Source organism: Schistocerca nitens, chromosome 3 (genome assembly GCF_023898315.1).
Source record: "Schistocerca nitens isolate TAMUIC-IGC-003100 chromosome 3, iqSchNite1.1, whole genome shotgun sequence".
In the NCBI taxonomy this organism is placed as follows: Eukaryota; Metazoa; Arthropoda; class Insecta; order Orthoptera; family Acrididae; genus Schistocerca; species Schistocerca nitens.
In genome coordinates, this window is record NC_064616.1 from 698866890 (window position 1) to 698888879 (window position 21990).

Consider the following 21990-nt stretch of genomic DNA (forward strand, 5'->3'; position numbering starts at 1 on the left):
AGAAATTGCATCACATAGCATTTATCAACAATCCCTGCTCATGCAGTTATATTTGCTGTACACAGCTGAAATAGCCTTGTTTGTAGCAGATGCAAATTACAACTACTGGTTAGGGTGTACTCACATGACTTGAGGACTGTGTGTGTTCATTTTGTGGGGGACAAACAGTGAGTAGCCCAACTTGGCATTGTAGTTATTCCATGGTGGAGAGTAATACTTTCTCAAATTCCTTGTTTCCTTCACTGACTAAAGCGACCTAGCAAACATCCCTTATGAAATATCTTTAAAGTTAAAGGCCAAAGGTGTATAACATGAACACACCATCACTCATTTACTGCCAACCTATTGCCTTTAAAAGTCTGCATGACTGCCTCTACACAAACCATGTATTTAACAAACAACAAACTTTCTGCACCATGTTACATCATTGTTTCCCTTCTAAACTAAATTGGACACACTAAGGTTCCACTAACACTCCACAGAAAATTTCACCTAAAATTTCCCGTAACCTATTACCTAAACAAGAATGTCTCCTTTGAGCCTGTCTCATAAAAGAAATAGACACACTACCAGAATATACACTCACAAACATCCCTAATATCTAATTAGCAAACACAAAAAATTAGCTCACAAGGCCGCCTCACGGTCTTACGGCATTAGGAGTGTCAGGATGACTGTTAGTACATCCTGCGTCACATGCTTAATTTTACCTTTCCCCCTTGTATTTTCTCCAACCGCTTCCCTTCCCCATTCAGAAGGAGCTGCTGTTAAATTAGGCAGTGCTTCCAGTACAACATGAAATAAATGAGTTCTTACTACATGGACAATTGGGCTTCGGGATGGGCATTGCAGTTTGACATTAACTGGGGACATAATCTCAATTATCTGGTAAGGTGCTTGGTATTGCAAAATTAGCTTTTTAGTTTTTTCTTTCAGCATGTAGGTGTTAGATAACATTACTCACTGCCCAGTGTGGTACATAACCAATTTTGCTTTCTGTTGTGGGGTGCCTTCATGCCATTCTTAAGACTTCGTATTCATCTTTCTAATCTGTTGCCACATACTTCTTAATTTTGTAGCAAAATTTTGTGTGAAGTATACATCTTCGCCTAGGGTAGGTGGCATAATTTGAAAGGGAATGAGGTCTTTTAGCTAAAAACCACCTCATAGGGGATAAAGCCCATGTTTTTGTAAACTTTCCAAGTTACAAGCTGTCACTACAAATTATGGTAAAGTGTTCCAATCATTGTGACTACTATTCATGAAATTACTTAACATTTTTCCCCTACTGTCCTCTGAACTCTCTGTTCAGCCATGCACTTGCAGGTGTAGTGCACTAATTTGTAACTTCTTATAGTGTAAATAATAAGTGTAATTCAGAATGAGATTTTCACTCTGCAGCAGAGTGTGTGCTGATATGAAACTTCCTGGCAGATTAAAATTGTGTGCTGGACCGAGACTGAAGCTCGGGACCTTTGCCTTTTGCAGGCAAGTGCTCTACCATCTGAGCTACCCAAGCACGACTTGTGCCCCATCCTCACAGCTTTACCCTGCCAGTACTTCATCTCCTACCTTCCAAACTTCACAGAAGCTCTCCTCTGAACCTTGCAGAACTAGCACTCTTGGGAGAAATTATAAGTGTAATTGCTTCAATAACTTGGACATACATGGCAATTAGTGCTGTGGTCATTTATTATTGTGTCTGGCATTAGATTTTTAATAAGCAAAGGTTAACAATAGTCTGTGCCACCATTTCTGCCTGTTGATTTGATGTGGTGATCATGGCCAAGACATGATTTTTAAATATAGGGTGCACAAGAAGTCCCCGTACCCCTGTAACTTCTGTATAGTATGAGATGTTATTAGGCAGGTTGGTAACTTTATTACTACTTGTTGCAATTCGTGTTTACATGTGTCCACAATAGTGTTTTAATTTGTAGCCATGTCGGATGTGAGTGGTCATAGTTGCACTTACTGAGGAGCATTTGGTGACAAGTGTGCGGGTGCCTGAATGATGACAAACAGGGCAGACAATGAGACAGAATACTACAGTAACATTCTGGGGAAGATGTGATGAGGCTCCACCATGAAAGGCGACACTTCTGGATTGAGAAATACATGCTTTTGCTTTTGGCAGTGTTAAAGACAAGCCACTGAGTTGAAGGAAGAAGACATGAGAAGAAACTTGCCTGAGTCTCTACTTTGATTGAACAGTCTCCTGTGAAGCCAACACACAATATGCTTTAAATTTGGTATACCAAGGACAAAAATGTGAGATCATATCAAAAGACATTATAGTCAGATCTTTATGACTGAAGTTCGTAAGAGTTATCGGACACAGACTGGAATGAGTGCGTTTCAGCATGCCAAGTTTTGTAAACTCAATTTCAAAATGCAGTGAACTATGCCATGGTTATGTTTTCAAGTGAATGTGCCATTTATCACAGCTCACACAATAGAAATATTGTTGTTTGAGCCAAAGGGAATCTTCATTACATGGTCAAGTTAAAAAGAAAGCTGCCTCACATGATGATATGGGCAGTGATGACTTCACAATTTATGCTTGGACCATACATTTTTCCAGGGACTGTGAATGGCACAAATTATTTACACATGTTCCAAACGTTGTTCATAGCTCAGCTTGAGGAAAGGGGCCTCGCAGAATGCATATGGTTGCAGTAAGACTGAGTGCCTCCTCACTATGCTCCTGCAGTGCGCAATTTCCTAAGTGAGCTTTTTTTATGACGGTTGATAAGTTGTGGTGCATCAACACCACCAGGTTCCTTGAAATGGCCACCAAAACATCCTGACATCACAACACCTTACAACTCATTATGGTGAGTCATTAAGGTGCATGTATCTGCATGTTGCTATGCTACCAATGAACTGCACAATGCTGTTGAGGATACATTTCACACTGTAACCCCAGACGTGTAAAAATATGTCAAGAAATGTGTTAACAACATGGTGGGGAACATACCGATATATTGGGCACTTAATACTAAAGTACATAGTTGCACTAAAACAAATCAAATCAATTATCATTTGATACTAGGGGGTACAGAGCTTCTCGCCCACCCTGAGCTTTGTGCTGTTCTTCTGTGTTGACTCAATACATTCCACAGCACAGCATCTAAGTCTGTCAGTGTACCAGTGATACTTCCTTGAACATTGGACAACCTCAAAACCAAATTCACTTAGCCATAAGTTGGAGCTCTGTCTCAAAATTCATTTCAGTGCAATACCTCAAGAGCTGCTTCAGTGTGGAGCCTCATGAACCTATTAGCTCTTCTTTAACAAAGGCATAAGGGGTCTTGTTACATCTGCAAATTTTGGGATGTATTCTCTATAAAATTGCAATCCTGAGATATTACTGTAATTTCTTCATTTGTGCTAGACACTGGGAAATCATTTACAGCTTGTATCAGCTATGAGTTAGTCGTACACCATCTTGGCTGATGATATGGCCTGAATAGCAGACTTCCTGTAATACAAAATGGCGTGCTTCTAAGTTAAAGGGTCTGTCGTGCCTCACACAAGCACTCAAAGACCTCTTGTAGATGCACCTTATACTCCTGGATGTGTTGGAGAATACAGTGTCATCTAGGTAGACTAAGCATTGTTTTGGTTTCAGATTCTGTAGTGCTCCATCTAACAAGTGTTGGAAAGTAGCATTTTTCAAACCAAATGGCATCTGATGATACTGGTAGTGATCAAATGGAACTGAAAACGCTGTTTCAGGTCAATCCTCCAGTGCTACCTCTAATTGGTGGTACGCCTCCCCCCCCCCCCCCCCAAATCCATGATGATAAAATAATGGCATTGCACCAGATTGTCTAAGGTCTCTGTAATGTTTGGCATGGGCTATTCATTAGTTATTGCTTGTTGTTTAGATATTTATGGTCACAGCAGACCTGATAAGCCTTCTTACCACCTGTTATGAGAAGCACTGACTAAACACTGGTGCTTTCTTTAATAATTACACCCTAGTGCTGTTGATCAATAAACTCCACCATCACTGGTTGTAGATGGGACCTGGTAAGGTTTCTTGTACACAAGCAGCTCATTTGTTGTGGAATTCTGTGCTGCAATAGTCATGTAGTAGGCATTGTCCATGCAGGTTAAATAATTCTGCACATTTCTCTAATAATCTCTTCATTTCCACTTTAGCACATCCATTTAGATAAGACACCTTTCCCCGTAGTGCAGTTAAATCAACAGACTGCCCTGGCTTCATGTATTCTACTCCATAATCCCTGTTGAATGTGTCTTTGTCTTTAAGTTAGGTTTCAGTGCACTTTTTGATAGCCTCATTTCTGAACCCAAATCGTCTGCGCTGATGGGCACTATCCAGCTTCTGCACATTTCCTGCATGAAAGATAAATTTTGCTCTGTGGAACATTGTATCTGATCCAATTTATCATTCCCTGATTAGGGCTCTACTGCAAACAAGGCATTGATTGGCAGGTCAGCTCCCACTCTCATGCAAACAACCTTCCTGTGCCTTTCACTATTGTATCCTGACAGTTGAGTCTGAGACTGTGCACACAGTTTAGTTGGCTTACGTGATGTCTTGGGTTTTCCTTGTGACAGTTTTCTTCTTTCAACAGTAAAACTGAAGTGGTGGTGGTGGTGGTGGTGGTGGTGGTGGGGTGGTGGTGGTGGTGGTGGTGGTGGTGGTGGTGGTGGTGGTGGTGGTGGTCCCCCACTGGGTAAAACTGGCCACAGCACACCGCATGGCCCAGACCATAAGGCAGTAGCACATTGCTGGCTGCCCGAGCTCAGGCAGCCAGATCGCAGTAACATGGCTAGTGTAGTTGCATCGGCTGTGCTTCATGGTATGGCCCAGATGTACTGACGATTGCCCCCCCCCCCCCTCTCTCCCCCCCCCCCCTCTCCTGAAGACTGTTCCACTCCCAGGTCATTGGCATGCAGCAGCGGGAGTACAGAAGTGATGGCTTTTGCTGAATTGGTGTCTCGGCAGGGACACTGTCCGACCTGCAGGATGTCACTGTGACAAGATTTAGATCCTAGGTTGCTTTCCATGCCACTAAAGCGCTACACTGCTACATTGTTACATATTTTTTTCAGTCACTTTTTTGTTGTTGTTTTTTTTTTTAAACTAAAGATGTTAAGACAGCAGCTATCCTGCCTAGCCTAAACTTAAAAATACGTTCATGTCAGAGAAAACTGAGGGAAAATATATCTCCAACAACAGTGACATGGATTTTCTGTGGTTTCTCTAAATCACTCAAGTATAGAACACTGATGATTCCTTCATCAAATCATTTTTCTTCTCCCATTATTGTATACATGTAAATTTATTTATTTATTTTTGAATAAGATGTGAAACACTAACCACCCATTTCATTTTTTTATTTTCTCTAGATGCTACATATTTTCATAAAAACATTTAATATCTTCATGATTATTAACAACTGCTGTGGTGTAGTTTTCTCCCTTTCATCTTCAGAGTAACCTAACTGCATAATGTTGTTTACCTGTGCCTGCTTGTGTGGGTGTCACTCACAGATACTTAGTTCAGAGCAATTTGTTGGAGGGAAGTTCAGTAGCTGCATGTATTTTGAAAGGGCAAGAAATGAAATTTAGCCAAATCAGTAGTTAAGTCTCTGAGGGGAGATCAAAGCAATGGCCAAATTCAAAGATTTATACACTCTGAAATAATTTTCTCAGTGAAATCTGTCATCAAATCAATGTTTAATTCTTCCATAACCTTTCCCTAAAAGAATAAAGTGGATGACGGAAACTTGAAGCCATTAAAGATAATAGAATGGCCAGTTTCAGTCCAGTGTTATGCTACATCTGTTACCGGTTTTAAGAACTAGATGTTCCATCAGGATTTGGTTACAAAGGTACTTGGCAGAAGTTCTTGCTAACACAGTGTTCTCAGTTTTCTCTAAAAATTTCCAGCTTTTTGCTTTCTAATTTAGTGCATTATCATTGAAGTTAAGGTTTGAAATAACTTCCTGATCTGAACAGAATAGTTGCAGAATAAGATATCTAATTTTTTATTTCAGAGATCTCAAACACCTGATGCTGTCAACAGTTCCACAGAAGAGAGAGAGAGTGATCCAAACAGTTTCTCCTCTTCGAACAATCTTTCAGATTCACTAAATGATGGAGAACCCTCAGCACAAGCTGTTCCAACAAAGAGATCTCAGTCAACAAGTCCATCACTTAATAATTCTCCATTTGCAAGCCCAACACACAGGTTCTCATCTGGTGGTGGACAGAAAGGATTGATGCAGAGGTTTTATGCATCACATGGAAGGATGAGAATTTATGCTGCTCCAAGGAATACTGCACCTGTTGTTGTTTCTCCTCCTTCTGTTTCACCTGTACATAACCAGCCTCCAATTCAAAGGAAGATCATTGACATCAATAGTGGGAATGATTCACAGGTATGTAGTTTGTTACTGAATTAATTAGTAATATTTGTAGAACTTATTAATCAAATGAGCTTTTTTGTTTGTATTCTACACACACCATAAATTTCTGAAAGAAAATATAGTGCATTTGTAAATATACTTGCAAATGTGCCCATTTGCCACTCAGTGCCATCTCCATGGTGAAGAGCAATGTAATGCTTATTGGTTTTATTATGGATTTTCCATTGTTTGCTATTTGCAAATTAGTTGTACAGGAAATAGTGTCCTAGTTTTATTGCCACACAACTGACGCGTGTGTTTCATTATGTTTACTTGATACTATGCAACATGGTACCCGAGCCATTGGTTTTTAGACTCCGTACATACTTGCTGAGAAATGTAACATTGTTGTTGAAACACTGAGCTTACATTCCAGGCAAAGGGAGCTCAAATCTCTATCTTGCTATCCATGTTTAGGTTTTTCATGGTTCCTCTAAACTAATGCAAATGCCAAAATGGTCCCTTTCAAAATGGGAAAGCCAATTTCATTACCAGTTACCATGTCTAATGGGAGCATCATTTGAGATACTAAACCATAATATTCACTTGTTTCTTTGCTATGTATATCATTGGACTTCCAGCTGTACATGTCATGACATTTAAGGGGTGATCAAAAAGTTTCTATTTGAAAAACCACACTGTTCAGAATAGGTATGCCAATCACACAAAATCACAATGAGCATTGAGGCAATCATCTCACCAATGCATCAGGTTAAAAATACCTGTTTGGTATAACATTGTGTCCTGCTGCATGAAGTAGTTCTTAACTGGCTGTTCCACATCCTCATCTGACAGAAATTTTCAATGGATTAAGGACTTTTTTCAAGGGACCAAAGGCATGATAATCATGTGAGTAAGAGATCAGGACTATAGGGCAGGTGCTAGTGTCTCCCACTTGAGTTTGTGTAATTTCTGCATTACATTTCCTATATGGGGACATCCGTTATTATGAACTTGGTGCACCATTCCACAATGGTAGTTTTTTTTTTATAGACATGCTGCCTCATACACATTCTTCATTCTCCAGTGGATGTCTTCTAGTTTTTGTCCTTCAGCAACCAAGGAAAGAATAACAGCATGTTGGTCCTGTTCACACGAATTTGGTAATATGGCCATAGTTCACATTTCCACACTTACTGCACACAGACGCATTGGAAAGACAGGAATGCCACACTAATACTTTGTCATATGTGGGTGCTTATATACCCACATCAGAGTCATGTTACATTGTGTACATGCTGCAGCAAAATACTCAAATGGAAAGTTTTGATCGTCCCTCATAGTAGCAAATTATAGAGGGGAGAGAGTAATTTTTATACTGACAGATTTCATATAAGAAGCATTTTGTACAGGATTCAGATGAAGAACTGGTAAAGACTCCAGTGAGAAAGGGCTACCAATCAGCTGAAGAGAAGATACAAGCAGAGTTACAAGAGATGCAAAAACGTGAAGAAGAATTGAGGTAGGTCATATAAATTTACAATCATTTCTAATGCAGTTATCTGATTTGTGGTAAATTGTTTCATAACATGTATTATTTCATCTCGGAAGGTTGCTGAGAGCAAAACTGTTTGCTCAGTCACAGCCAAATCTTTTGAGCATTGGTAGTATTGAGGAAGAAGAAATTAATCATATCAATGGTGATGGAGGGAAACAGTCTTTGCAGAGTGCACAGTCTATTCCAAACCTCTTAGATTCTGATGATTCATTGGATGTTTCACAGGATCCTGCTTCACAAAAGGTGAGAAATGGCATTCAGTTATGAATTAAGAGGAATATCTACACAACATTAGCTTAATAATAATTCCAATTGCATGTTTTCAAATTTTAGTTGAAGTAGACATTAGTATACTATAACATTCATGTTTCTGCTAAATAGACATTCCATTATGAAATGAAATACTTTCCAAGGATCATAAAGATGGCTAAGAGGTTAATTTTTTAAACTTATAGTCAGAAATGTAAAACACTCACAGAAGCATAAACAGACACTTGCAGAATTAAGAATTTTCCAGTTAAGCATGTGAGCTTTTTATACAGATACTGGCTGTAGGCCCGTGCTTAACAGTGGATAAAGAAGAGCGTTTGCATACTGTCACTTTTTAGGGTTGTGTACCTCACTCAGTAAAAACAGAACTGTTACAGGATCACTTTGTAAAGAAATGTTTTCCTAGTGTAGAAGTCAAATATAAATGAAACGTAATGAAACAAGCAAAGCATTTTTTAAAGTCTTTAACACACAAAGTGAAATCAGTAAATCTGTATAGCCTAGCCAAGTAAATTCACTGTTATGAAACTTCCTGGCAGATTAAAACTGTGTGCTCGACCTTTGCCTTTCGCGGGCAAGTGCTTTACCATCTGAGCTACCAAAGCACGAGTCACGCCCGGTCCTCACAGCTTTACTTCTGCCAGTACCTCGTCTCCTACCTTCCAAAATTTACAGAAGCTCTCCTGTTTGGAAGGTAGGAGACGAGATACTTGCAGAAATAAAGCTGTGAGGACCAGGCGTTAGTCGTGCTTCAGTAGCTCAGATGGTAGAGCACTTGCCCGTGAAAGGCAAAGGTCCCGAGTTCGAGCCTCGGTCGGGCACACAGTTCTAATCTGCCAGGAAGTTTCATATCAGCGCACACTCTGCTGCAGAGTGAAAATCTCATTCTGGAAATTCACTGTTAGTTTCTTTTCATAAAAATAAGAATGTTGTATTTAATTCTGTCACTGATGTGAACTTCTAAAAATACTCCTGTCACTGAGGTAAAAAAAAACTGACAGCATCATCTATTGGTTCTTTGGATACTACACCATCACTAAGGCAAATATCTGAGCTACTAACCTGAGAAGACTCCTAAAATTCAAATTACACTATTTTTATCTGGTCCAGTTTTGAAATAAATCCTGTAGGTTGCCTCCAGCTAGACTAAAGTTACCTGTGCAAACCACATGAATATTCACCAAGCAGTTTTGGAGATCAGTGTGTACATAGACAGACAACATGATGGTTTTACAGTTTTATTATTGGTGTAGATAAAATATTTGATAAGTAGCTAAGATAGCTATTGAATAATAAAATATCTATATATCTTTTAAACAGGAATAGTAGCATGTTGACACATGCTAAACCAGTGTACCAATAACATCTGATATGATGTAGTTGCTTATAAAACAATAAATTATTAGCTCTACAGACTAAAGTTACAGTACACTCCTGGAAATGGAAAAAAGAACACATTGACACCGGTGTGTCAGACCCACCATACTTGCTCCGGACACTGCGAGAGGGCTGTACAAGCAATGATCACACGCACGGCACAGCGGACACACCAGGAACCGCGGTGTTGGCCGTCGAATGGCGCTAGCAGCGCAGCATTTGTGCACCGCTGCCGTCAGTGTCAGCCAGTTTTCCGTGGCATACGGAGCTCCATCGCAGTCTTTAACACTGGTAGCATGCCGCGACAGCGTGGACGTGAACCGTATGTGCAGTTGACGGACTTTGAGCGAGGGCGTATAGTGGGCATGCGGGAGGCCGGGTGGACGTACCGCCGAATTGCTCAACACGTGGGGCGTGAGGTCTCCACAGTACATCGATGTTGTCGCCAGTGGTCGGCGGAAGGTGCACGTGCCCGTCGACCTGGGACCGGACTGCAGCGACGCACGGATGCACGCCAAGACCGTAGGATCCTACCCAGTGCCGTAGGGGACCGCACCGCCACTTCCCAGCAAATTAGGGACACTGTTGCTCCTGGGGTATCGGCGAGGACCATTCGCAACCATCTCCATGAAGCTGGGCTACGGTCCCGCACACCGTTAGGCCGTCTTCCGCTCACGCCCCAACATCGTGCAGCCCGCCTCCAGTGGTGTCGCGACAGGCGTGAATGGAGGGACGAATGGAGACGTGTCGTCTTCAGCGATGAGAGTCGCTTCTGCCTTGGTGCCAATGATGGTCGTATGCGTGTTTGGCGCCGTGCAGGTGAGCGCCACAATCAGGACTGCATACGACCGAGGCACACAGGGCCAACACCCGGCATCATGGTGTGGGGAGCGATCTCCTACACTGGCCGTACACCACTGGTGATCGTCGAGGGGACACTGAATAGTGCACGGTACATCCAAACCGTCATCGAACCCATCGTTCTACCATTCCTAGACCGGCAAGGGAACTTGCTGTTCCAACAGGACAATGCACGTCCGCATGTATCCCGTGCCACCCAACGTGCTCTAGAAGGTGTAAGTCAACTACCCTGGCCAGCAAGATCTCCAGATCTGTCCCCCATTGAGCATGTTTGGGACTGGATGAAGCGTCGTCTCACGCGGTCTGCACGTCCAGCACGAACGCTGGTCCAACTGAGGCGCCAGGTGGGAATGGCATGGCAAGCCGTTCCACAGGACTACATCCAGCATCTCTACAATCGTCTCCATGGGAGAATAGCAGCCTGCATTGCTGCGAAAGGTGGATATACACTGTACTAGTGCCGACATTGTGCATGCTCTGTTGCCTGTGTCTATGTGCCTGTTGTTCTGTCAGTGTGATCATGTGATGTATCTGACCCCAGGAATGTGTCAATAAAGTTTCCCCTTCCTGGGACAATGAATTCACGGTGTTCTTATTTCAATTTCCAGGAGTGTATATCAAATAAAGTAAGACACAGAAGATTGTAAGAAAATTGCCAGTAGAAGCTATAAAATATTTTTTAAAAAACTGGTACTGTGGGAGACATCAGAACCATAATACTTCCATATTATACAAACCACACAACAATAAAGATTCTAAGGAGGAAATACACATTAGAGTGCAGAAATTGTTAGATTATACTAAGAGAGTCGTTCAATAAGTAATGCCCCACATTTTATTCTCGGAACATATTTATTGCTGAGTCAGAATTTGGTAACAATATGGTAAACAGGTCTTGTCCATGTCCTATTTTTCTACATTGCCTCCATCACATCCTATAGCCATATGTCAACGTTGTGGAAGAGCATGTATTACCCGCTGGTAAAACCTCTTGTCCTGTAGGCATAGCCATGTTTTCACTGCATGGGTGACACTTTCATCATCTTCAAAGTGTGTTCCCCATAGAGAATCTTTAAGCAGCCCAAAGAGATGGAAGTCTGAGGGTATCAGGTCTGGACTGTAGGGTGGATGTCTGGAGCAGTGGCTGTGACAGGACGTCCTGAGCCTGGTTGATCGTGGAGCTCTGTTTCTGCATTTCCTGAGGTTTTAACTTCCTTTATCCATTGCCCAACTGTACTCCTATCAACTGCAACACCACCATACATTGCACACAAACATTTATGGATGTTCACCATGGTTTCTTTTTCCAAACACAAGAATCCAATAACAGCACGCTGATTGTAATGTGAGTTGCATGTAGATGCCATATTGACACTGTACTATGGCTCTGCCATCTGCCAGAATGGTTTGAACCTTCAACACACAGAACAAACATCAAATGTGAAGCACCAACAAGGACATTTGTCTATGTATTTATTTGTTTAATGTATTTAGTGTCTTGCAAAATTTTAATAACAGATAAAATGTCATACAGAGAGCGAAGGATTCAAATTGTTGGTAACACATTTATTGTCTTGGCCCAACAAATTTGAATACCCACTAGAATAAATGGACTTGGATGGCTGATAGTGGCAGAACCTGTAAAGTGCTGCAGTTTTCCAAGAAAGTGCCACCCTGAAATTCCTCAAATGTATGCCTCAACAATAGTTCTTGCTGCAGATGAGATAAATATGACCACATGGCCATAAACTCGTGCCTTATCTTCACTTCAGTTGTGTATAGTTGCCATTGTACCAAACTCTAGATTTACTTTACTACATTATCACATCATCTTGGTTTCTCTCTCAGTAACTCTTCAGAGTCTGTTGGCATGTTGTTCACTTGTACATCTTGTGTTAGAATTGTGAACATTCAGCCAAGGACAACAGACATTTGTTTCTGTTGATTCTACCAGTCAGATTCTGCCACCTCATGACTACAGCATCATTTAAACACACATTTTAACCATACTGTCAGGATTGTCTCTCTTGTTGAATGTTTAAGGTGGACACATTACTGACAAAATTCAGATTTACCTGGATATTTAAAATTGAATCAGTAGAAAACTAGATCATTCCTGAGCTATTAGAATCAAATTTTGTAACTAAGCAAGTAAGGAAAAGTAATGCAAATAATGAAAATCAGCAAGAGAATTAAAACTGAACAGATATTGCGAATTTTTTTATTTTTATCTTTCTTGAAACATCAGTAATTGTACATTACATTAAGATATGACAGAATAACTCAACAACAATATAACTATTTTCACTTCTCAAAAACTATTATAATTAAAATTGCCGAACTTGGTCCCATACAGTGGATTCACATGAGGCCTCTCCACCATCAAGGCTTCAGAGTATGTTGTACAAAAATACATAGTTAGATGGTTGTGTTTTCATGTTTGGTGGTGATATGTGGAATAAAATGAATGTACTGATACCACAAAATGTAACCACTTTATTAAATGTGATTGATCATAAGACAAGAGTCGTGGGTGTTAATATGCAGACTCCAAAATGAAATAGACAAAGACCAAGAATAAAAAGATGGGGCTGAGTGACACACCTGGTCAGTATAAATTGATGATGGGCAACTGAAACAAAGAATCCACAGATGAAGAAAGGCCAAAGCAGTAGATTTAGCTATCATATCCTTTAAAGGTACAGCTTCCATGCAACGCGTTGTCCTGTCAGCTCTGGAGAAAATATATCGGAACAAATTTGAATCAAGTAGTGGACCAACCAGGTCCAAATGGACACATTGAAGTCAGTCTTAGCATGTCATATTTTCCTTGTTGCAGAAAGCTGTGGTGTCCTAGCCTGTTGCATTGGCAAACAAGAGGTGTGCATAAACTGTCTGCAGTCCACTTAAACACCTGACCACACAAAGCCCTCAGTCACTAATTTTGTCGTGGGATGAATACCAGGATGTGATAAGTTATGCAGACCATCAAAGATGGTCCTGCAGAATTTGGCAGGGACAGAGAACGTAATTTGCCTTTAAAGGTGTCACACCACAGGAGTAAGTTGGTATGGGGGATTTGGACAAGTTTGGGCAGAAATTGTGGCAGTTCAGACAAAAAGTGCTGAACTCTATGAACATTGATGGAAATATGCCCATGTGGCACCATGTAATTCAATTTGGAGGTGGTGTCAAATTTGGCACCATTGATAGGCAATGACTTCAAAAATAAGCTGGAAATATTAGTGTGTGAGCTTGTCAGCCAGGTTCCACAAGGTGAAAGAATCTGGTTTGTCACCTCTATAACCAATGCTGAAACACAATTTGAATCATGAGGGGTGTGGTCACAATGATGTACTTGTGCATAAAAATTTGATGCATGCCCTGGAACACCTGTTTGTAGCAGTGTCCTTTCTTCATCTTCCATAAAGAAGTCCATAAGATCCAAGGATGGTAACATACAGTAAAATAACCAATGCTGGTCAGTGCAAGGAGGAAATCAAAAGCAGACTAACAATGGCAAAAAGGTCATACCTGGCCAAGAGAAGTCTACTAACATCAAATATCAGCCTTAATTTGAGAAAGTAAGTTCTGAGAATGTATGTCTGGAGTACAGCATTGTATGGTAGTGAAACATAGACTGTGGGGAGAACTGGAACAGAAGAGAATCGTAGCATTTGAGATGTGGTGCTACATACTGATGTTGAAAATTAGGTGGACTGATAAGGTCAGGAATGAGGTGGTTCTGCACAGAATCGGAGAGGAAAGGAACGTGTGGAAAACACTGAGAAGAAGAAGAAGAAGAAGAAGAAGAAGAAGAAGGAGGAGGAGGAGGAGGACAGGATGATCAGACATCTGTTAAGACATGAGGGGATGACTTCCATAGTACTCGAGGGAGCTGTAGAGGTCAAAAACTGTAGAGGAAGACAGACTGTAATACATCCAGCAAATAATTGAGGACATGCATTGCAAGTGCTACTCAAAGATGAAAAGGTTAGCACAGGAGAGGAATTCGTGGTGGGCTGCATCAAACCAGTCAGAAGACTGAGGACAAAAAACCTCTTCATTAAAAAAGAATGATCACAAGATATGAGACACATGTGTTAACACAGGCAATACAAAGTGAACTAGACATAGGTAGAGACTTCAAGAAGGCATTATGTGTTTGTAATGTTCTTGGGACTCGATTTTGCTTGCTCATGTCACCTCCTGCAGGTCGATATCATCACATGACCATAGTGAACCAACAGAAAGCTTTTTATGCAATATTTCACACCATAACACTTGAAAAGTTCCAAGATTATAAGCTATGTGAGAATCCTCTTGAAGGAAAATTTAACTTTTTAAGCTTATTTACTGTTGTTGGCGTGAACCCCTTTTGTTACATAACATAACTAAGGGGAAGAGGTATTACACAAAGATGAGCTTGGAGGCAAGAGACTGAGACACTTGATTTGATTGATGGGATTTAATCAGAGAGGTAAAACAGCTGAACATAACCCCATTTATCAGCAATGTCATTTGTGTGTGACCCTGTTGGCTAGGTTCCACAAGTTGACAGAAATGTGGTTCTTAGCCTCCAGTTGTCCACACTGAAACTGAGGTTATTGTACAATCTCTCCCCCTGTCATTCTAGGAAAGCTAACTAATAACCTTTAGTAGTAGGATGATTCCCTTTACTTTCTCTGTTAGCTGCAATTTCTTCAGGAATTAGACATGTCAAAAAAAAAAAAAAAAAAAAAAAAAAAAAAAAAAAAAAAAAAAAAAAAAACCCTACACACAATCGTTGTATCTAAGCCTTGATAGTACTTCATGATATCTTCAGAGTGGATGCACCCTAGGTCCAATCTCTTGCAGGAATCATGTAAGATGCCATGAGCAAAGAGGGTAATGGGCAGGGGGCACTACAGAATGAGTGTGCAACAATTTGGGAATTTGGGTTGGACATGAAGCATGCTCAAATAGCCAGAGTGGTTAAGGCAAGTGCTGGCATAAAGCAGAAAATCCAGGTTTGAGTCCCGTTGTAGCACAGATTTTCACTTGTCACAGAATTATTACAATGCCCTAATGCAGCTGAAATTGGTACTTCTTTTTCAACATGCAAACATTCTGTATCTTTTGCTCTCAAGTACTTCACATTGAAAGATTAAATGTCACTTCTTTCTCTATATCTACATCCATACTCTACAAACCACTGTATGGTGTACCACTGCTAGTCATTTCCTTTCCTGTTCCACTTGCAAATACAGTGTGAGAAAAACAAATGTCTATATACTTCAATGCAAGCCCTAATCTCTTGAATCCTATATTCCCAGGGGCACTCCTGACAATACCCTTGTCTCTGATGAACACTCACTGTTGGGAACAAAATACCAGATTCTGTTCATTGAGAAGTCTCTCAGCCATTCACATTCCCGGGAACCTATTCCATATTCTTGTACATTCAGTAAAAGTTGGCAGTGTGGCATCATATAAAATGCTTTACAGGAATCTAGGAGTATGGAATCTGCCTGTTACCATTCATCTGTGCTTCACAGGATTTCCTGTGAGAAAAGAGTGAGCTGAGTTTCACACAAGTGATGCTTTCTAAAACCAGGCTGATTTATGGACAGAAGCTCTACCCTCTCGAGAAAATGTATTATATTTGAACTAAGAATATGTTCAAAGATTCTGCAGCAAAATGATGTTAGGGATATTGGTCTGTAATATTGTGGGTCCGTTTCCAGTAGCTTGCTTCCTTGCACTGGGCAAGAGATTCATGAAAAATGCAAGCTAAGTAAGGGGCTGATGCTGTAAAGTACTCTTTGAAAGACCAAAATGGGATTCCATCAAGACCTGACAACTTATTTGCTTGAAACTCTGTTTCTCTACACCAGGGATTTTTTCTATGTCCTCCATACGGGAGCCTGTGCGATGGTCAAATGATAGTCTGTTTCTACGATTCTCCTATGTGAATGATTTCTTAAATGTGAAATTTAAAAGTTTGGCTTTACTTTTGCTATCTTCTATTACCATACCAGACTGGTCAATATGTGACTGGATAGACGTCTGACCCACTTAGTGATACCCTTTGTGTGCAGGTGTTTCTTGAGGTTCCTATGCCCAATCACTAGATCTAAAAGTTAAATCTGCCTCTTGTTAACCCCACAATTACAGAAATTTTCTTAGAACATAGTTCTGGCGTCATTGGCTTGCCACAATTTTGTTTTTGGATTGTAGTCGAATATTTTGCATGCTGTCGTGTGATTCAATTACATAGTATTAAATTTTACCACTGAAGTAGTGATGGGTAGGACAAGTTCTGGTCCAACAAATGGTCATGTCCCCTGTGGTGGCCAGCCTATTAGCTTGCTCATTACTACTAACTCCTGAGTGATAAGGGACTGACAGCAGGTTTTCACTCTGCAAAATATATTTGATCTCATTGCAGGGGTTGATAGGGATTTCAGAACAACTTGGTTGCATGAATGAATGCAGATGCTATGAGCCTCGTAACACCTACATAGCTACTTCTCTGCACATACTCCAATTGTGAATATTTCCCCTGGAATACTGTTGCCAGCTTCCCTGGATAGATTGTGCTTTCTGTTTGAGGCTGCACCCTGTGTACACTGCATCCAGCAACCTCGTCTGTTTTTCACCAGTCAGTAAACCAGACTGTCATCTGAACAGTACTGTGGTTATTTCTTACACTGCTCCCTACTTCCTATGGTTAGAAAGATTTACTGAAGCCACTGGAAGTTGTTACATAGTGAGGATGCATTTTCTCTATCATTCTTATGTTTACCACATTCATTATATAAGTGTGGAATTCTGGAAATCCTACAGATTTCCAGTTTCTTAACATACACATTCCTGCTGCTGCCTCCATTGTAAGCCGAAGATGTAATGGGGGTGTGTCCAGCATGCTTTCCAACCCTGCAGTGGGAGTGCTGTTAATTCAACCCAATAAATCTAGGCAGTCCAGCCGTGCACCTTCTCGTGCTCCTTAGCAGCTGTCTTCTGGCACAGATCATGTCACAGCTTAGGTTGGGCAAGTGCTTTAGTTCTGTACCATTTGTGCCATCTTGTTCATTTTATTACGTAAACCAGATGACTAGAGAGGGAGTACTTATTCTCCTTATTCCCCTTATTCATTCCCCTTATTCAGAAAGGATCTACTATTGTATGGACTCAGTCCCTCCAGATAAAAGGAGGACAACTCATGATGGCGACACAGCAAAAAGAATTTCACCGAGCTCTGAAAGACCTAAGTTGACACAAGGCTGTGGAGTAGGTGACTGTAATAATTCAAAGGAGCCGAGTTGCAAAAGTTGTTAATATCTCTGAATTATCAGCCTAATAGGTCATGGTTCAAAAATACTGATGCTAATTATTTACAGAAGAATGGACAAACTGGTAGAGGCCAACCTTAGGGAAGAGAAGTTTGGGTTCTGAAGAAATGAACATGCAATACAATACAGACTGCACTATGTATCTTAAATGAGACACTGTAGAAAGACAAACCTACATTTCTAGCACTTTGAGATTTAGAGAAAGCTTTTTACTGTGTTGGTTGGAATAAGCTCAGGTCTGGTAGTAGTAAAAATAAAAATTACCCTTTTGGCATGTTCTGTGATTGTGCCAAGAAGTTAGATTATGTGGATCATTTGTCTGTAATTTGTAAAAGCCTATTTGTTTTAAAGTTTCAGAAAAATTCCCCAAGAAAAAGAAGTGCACTGATTGCTGAGTGGGAGAGCAGGATCCAAAAGAATTCAGAGCATTGATCGTTACCTCTGAACTACCACCAATGGTATGATATATCAAGAACACTATTCCATAAGTTTTATTGCTATAAAATTTGCTTTGACACTTCCATACTGTAAAACTGATGTGCTGAATTTTCTACACATCATTAAAATAATATATATAACTAAAAGTTTCAGAGATATGAAATTGACAAGTAAATGTAAGCTTTCTTAGGGAATTTCAGTGATGAAATCTTCTCACATTATTAGCCAAGTAACAACTGTTTTCAGAGCAGTGCTATTAGTTAGCTGATAAAGCAAGAAAACTTCATAGATTTAAAATCATCTTTGTTGTAACAGTAAGGTGGTTGCTGTATGAAGTAGACAAGGTCTTTTTCTGGAGTTCAAATTTTGTGTGTTGTTCCTAGATGTAGGTTGAATGGGACTGCTACTATTTCATATTGATCATACACTAATTAAATATGAAAAATGTATGACTTCATATACATACTTCGGAAACACACTATTTGTATATAGCAGTGGTAGATGACAGTAAAGGCAATGATTCAGAGCACTGTATTGTAAACAGTAGGTGAATTATTGACATAACTTGAGGACGCTTAAAGAGCAAATGATAAAGTTGTTCAAAAAATGGCTCCATAGGTGTATCACAATGTAATTATGATCAAAGAGATTCACATAGGACTATTGCTGTGTAATGTTAATTTCTTTCACTTTCCTCTAATGTAAAAGTTGTAATCACTCTGATTACAATTCCACCCCTCCCCTTTCTTTTCCTGGTGTCACTATCTTGATTGATTTTTGTCATTACACACTATCTCACTTGCACAGTTGTGACAAATTTTCTACATTCTAAACTCTTAATTTGGAAAAAAAAAATTTGGACACCTATTATCTTGCAGTAAAAGAGAAAAAGAAAAGGCTCTTGAGATTTAAGTTGTAGGTTTCTTCTTACCTAGTTATGTATACATTTGGGCAGTGTATCACTGTAAAAGTGGAGAACAGTTTCCATCAGAATGTGTAGAAGTAAAAATAGTAGTTCCTTTGCAATGGAAAAAGGAAGTCGTGTGCACAGGAAAATTTTTCATGCTGATCGATTTTTTGGCATATAAAATAACTAGTTTGAATTGTTACTTTCTAGTAATAATACACAATAATCCACACATCTTAACTCCAGTGATGTACCATCTATGATAAACAATGGCCTCCCATTTTTTTTTCTTTTTATTATTTGCTAATGTGGCCACTCATTCACTTAGGATCCATTATTGTTATCTTATCCTGTCATGTATGATGCATTACACCATACGTTCATTGTTTCAAATGTTCCACTGTATTTTCTGCCCACGTCCATCCTGCTCCTCCTCCTCCTCCTCCTCCTCCTCCTCCTCCTCCTCCTCCTCCTCACCACATATTTCACTGTACTTCGTCTACAGTGGAGGCAGTTTGTTTTATTTCAGCCCTTCTAATAAAATGATGAAAAATACTTAGACATGTTTATTAGCTGTGATTTCATGATTTCATATATTACGTCTTGCAGAAGGTAAGCATACACAAAAAATTAATTTACTCATTTACATCATGTAAAACAATTGAGTTTGGAAAAAATTATACCTTCTGGTTGTAGTGTGTGCACAATATGATTTAGGATACTGTATTAATTCTTATTTTATGTAATATTACTTACCATTATTATTATAATTATAATACTAATAATAATAATAATAATAATAATAATTATTATTATTATTATGAAATAATTTTATCAGAAGTTTGTGTAGAGACAAATCAATGTTGAAATTTATTATTTATTTGCAGAAAATGTCACATTCCAGAATGTGTGAGGATACAACCAAGAGACAATACTGCCTTTGCAATTTTACTAGACTGCTGTGTTCCCAGTATTGTGAAGAAATTGGTTTTTCTTATGTAGAGTTTCCTAATATTATTGTGCAATTATTGTTGAAGATTTCTGACAGGACCAGAAATAATAAGTATTATTAGGGAGGTAATACACAATACATTCCAGCCACATAGGAAACAATGTCTAAGATATTTTCTTAATGGGTTTCTTCGTAATTGTATAAGAACTGTCATTTTACTCTGTGTGATGAATTGGTTTGAAGCTGAATATTCTGTTAAAATCCTTAAACTTAATTTCAATGCACAAATACTTATACCATTTGTTCTAATTTGGCTACTGGGATTTCATAATGGCTTCCAGTCACTTTTGGTTACCATTAGCATGATGCAGAAGTTAAAGTAAAAATTTCAATGGTATGAGCAGTGTTGTATCATTCTGTGTTGAAAGCAATCAAAACCAATATGATTTTCCTTGTATTGTGTCTTGCCTATATACTAAATTTGATGATTGCATTTGATGGAAATTCAAATGAAAATCTAAAGTGATGAGTGTTAATCAATGTTCCATTTAGTGTGTTCTTTTCTTGAACATCAGTGTAACACACTCCTGAAGATATATTTTCCCTTTATTGTTCTACACAAAAGGAGCTTTTGTCCTTCCTTCTTATTAATTTGAATGTGCTTAAAAATTGGAATATTGCTGTGTGTCATATGTTATTGCAATAGATTAAGGGTATACTCCTTCATAGTATTCCATGACTAGAAATGTTTTGTTGATTAAATTGATGGCTGATGATTTAACATCATGTATTTGCCATCCTTTTGTTGTGCTGGTTGGAAGCATCACTCTATGGCGAATTTAGTCTGCTAATTTCTTAAAGAAATAAATGAAAATGAAACAAACTGTAGATAAACAGTTATACAACAGTAATAATGCAAGAATTACAGTAAAATTAAGAGAAACTAATATAGAGTATTTTGAGACACTTGTAATAAGGTTATTCAAAAGTGACCAAAATGTAATATTCTTGGGAGTGTGACTACTATCCGGATGATGCTTATGCAAGATTTAGTGTGAAGATTGAACGTAGTTTGATTAACAGTTGCATAGTTCTAAGTAATGTCTGTAGAAAAGCATGTTTGTGAAAAAGGAAACTAAGCTTCAGCAGTTTCACAAGAGAATTGGCGTAAGTATCACTAGTCTGGGTGTATGTAGAGAGGAGACTAAGAAAACAGTTGTTTGAATTCATTTTCCTGTTTCTTCTTTGAAGTTATGAAGTAATTTTGGAATACATAACAAAAAATTGATACATGAGAAGCTGTTAAATATAAGTATTAAAACTGTTGAACAAATAGGCATTATAGTTAACCACATTTTATTATGTAAGAATTGTTTGTATGTGTAATATGACTGTTCTGTTACATATTGCTGAAATTTTCACATCACTCGTTATTTTCATTGTTGAAATTGCAGGTAATATCTGGTGTGTGTGTGTGTGTGTGTGTGTGTGTGTGTGTGTGTGTGTGTGTGTGTGTGTGTGTGTGTGTGTGTGTGTGTCATCAAAGTAAAAATGTGGTGTGAAAATGACTTAATGTACTGGTATTTATTTGAATACTATTTATACTGTTGCATTGTTGTGGCATTGAACTCCCTCTCAGACTTTGTTCAAAATATTGAATTTGAAGGTGCTTCTAGAAGTTTTTTGTGCTACCACCCATGGTTAGATCTATTATTAACCAACATGTACATATCAAATATTCATGTGGCATGAGGTGCATTTCTGAGAAATGTAAGTAATAAATTTCTTGTAAAGGATCCATGATATTTAATAAATGGATACTAATTCAGTCAAATTTTGTCATGAAACACAATAAAAATGATTACTTCTGTATACATGTCCCAATTAAACCATTTCAGAAGTAA

The 21990-nt window shown here is 39.1% G+C and overlaps 1 protein-coding gene across 2 annotated transcripts in view; it reads left to right on the plus strand.

Annotated features, from left to right (window-relative positions):
* LOC126248670 (neurofilament heavy polypeptide-like) overlaps positions 1-21618 on the plus strand; it is a 423975-nt gene extending 402357 nt beyond the window's left edge. For both annotated transcript variants that reach the window (XM_049949900.1, XM_049949901.1), the window contains exons 7-11: positions 6039-6422; positions 7802-7911; positions 8001-8190; positions 18141-18247; positions 20022-21618. In XM_049949900.1, the coding sequence (XP_049805857.1) occupies positions 6039-6422; positions 7802-7911; positions 8001-8190; positions 18141-18221 (765 nt within the window). In that variant the 3' untranslated portion in view covers positions 18222-18247; positions 20022-21618. The remainder of the gene's footprint in view (positions 1-6038; positions 6423-7801; positions 7912-8000; positions 8191-18140; positions 18248-20021) is intronic.
* Positions 21619-21990: the final 372 nt, after the last annotated feature.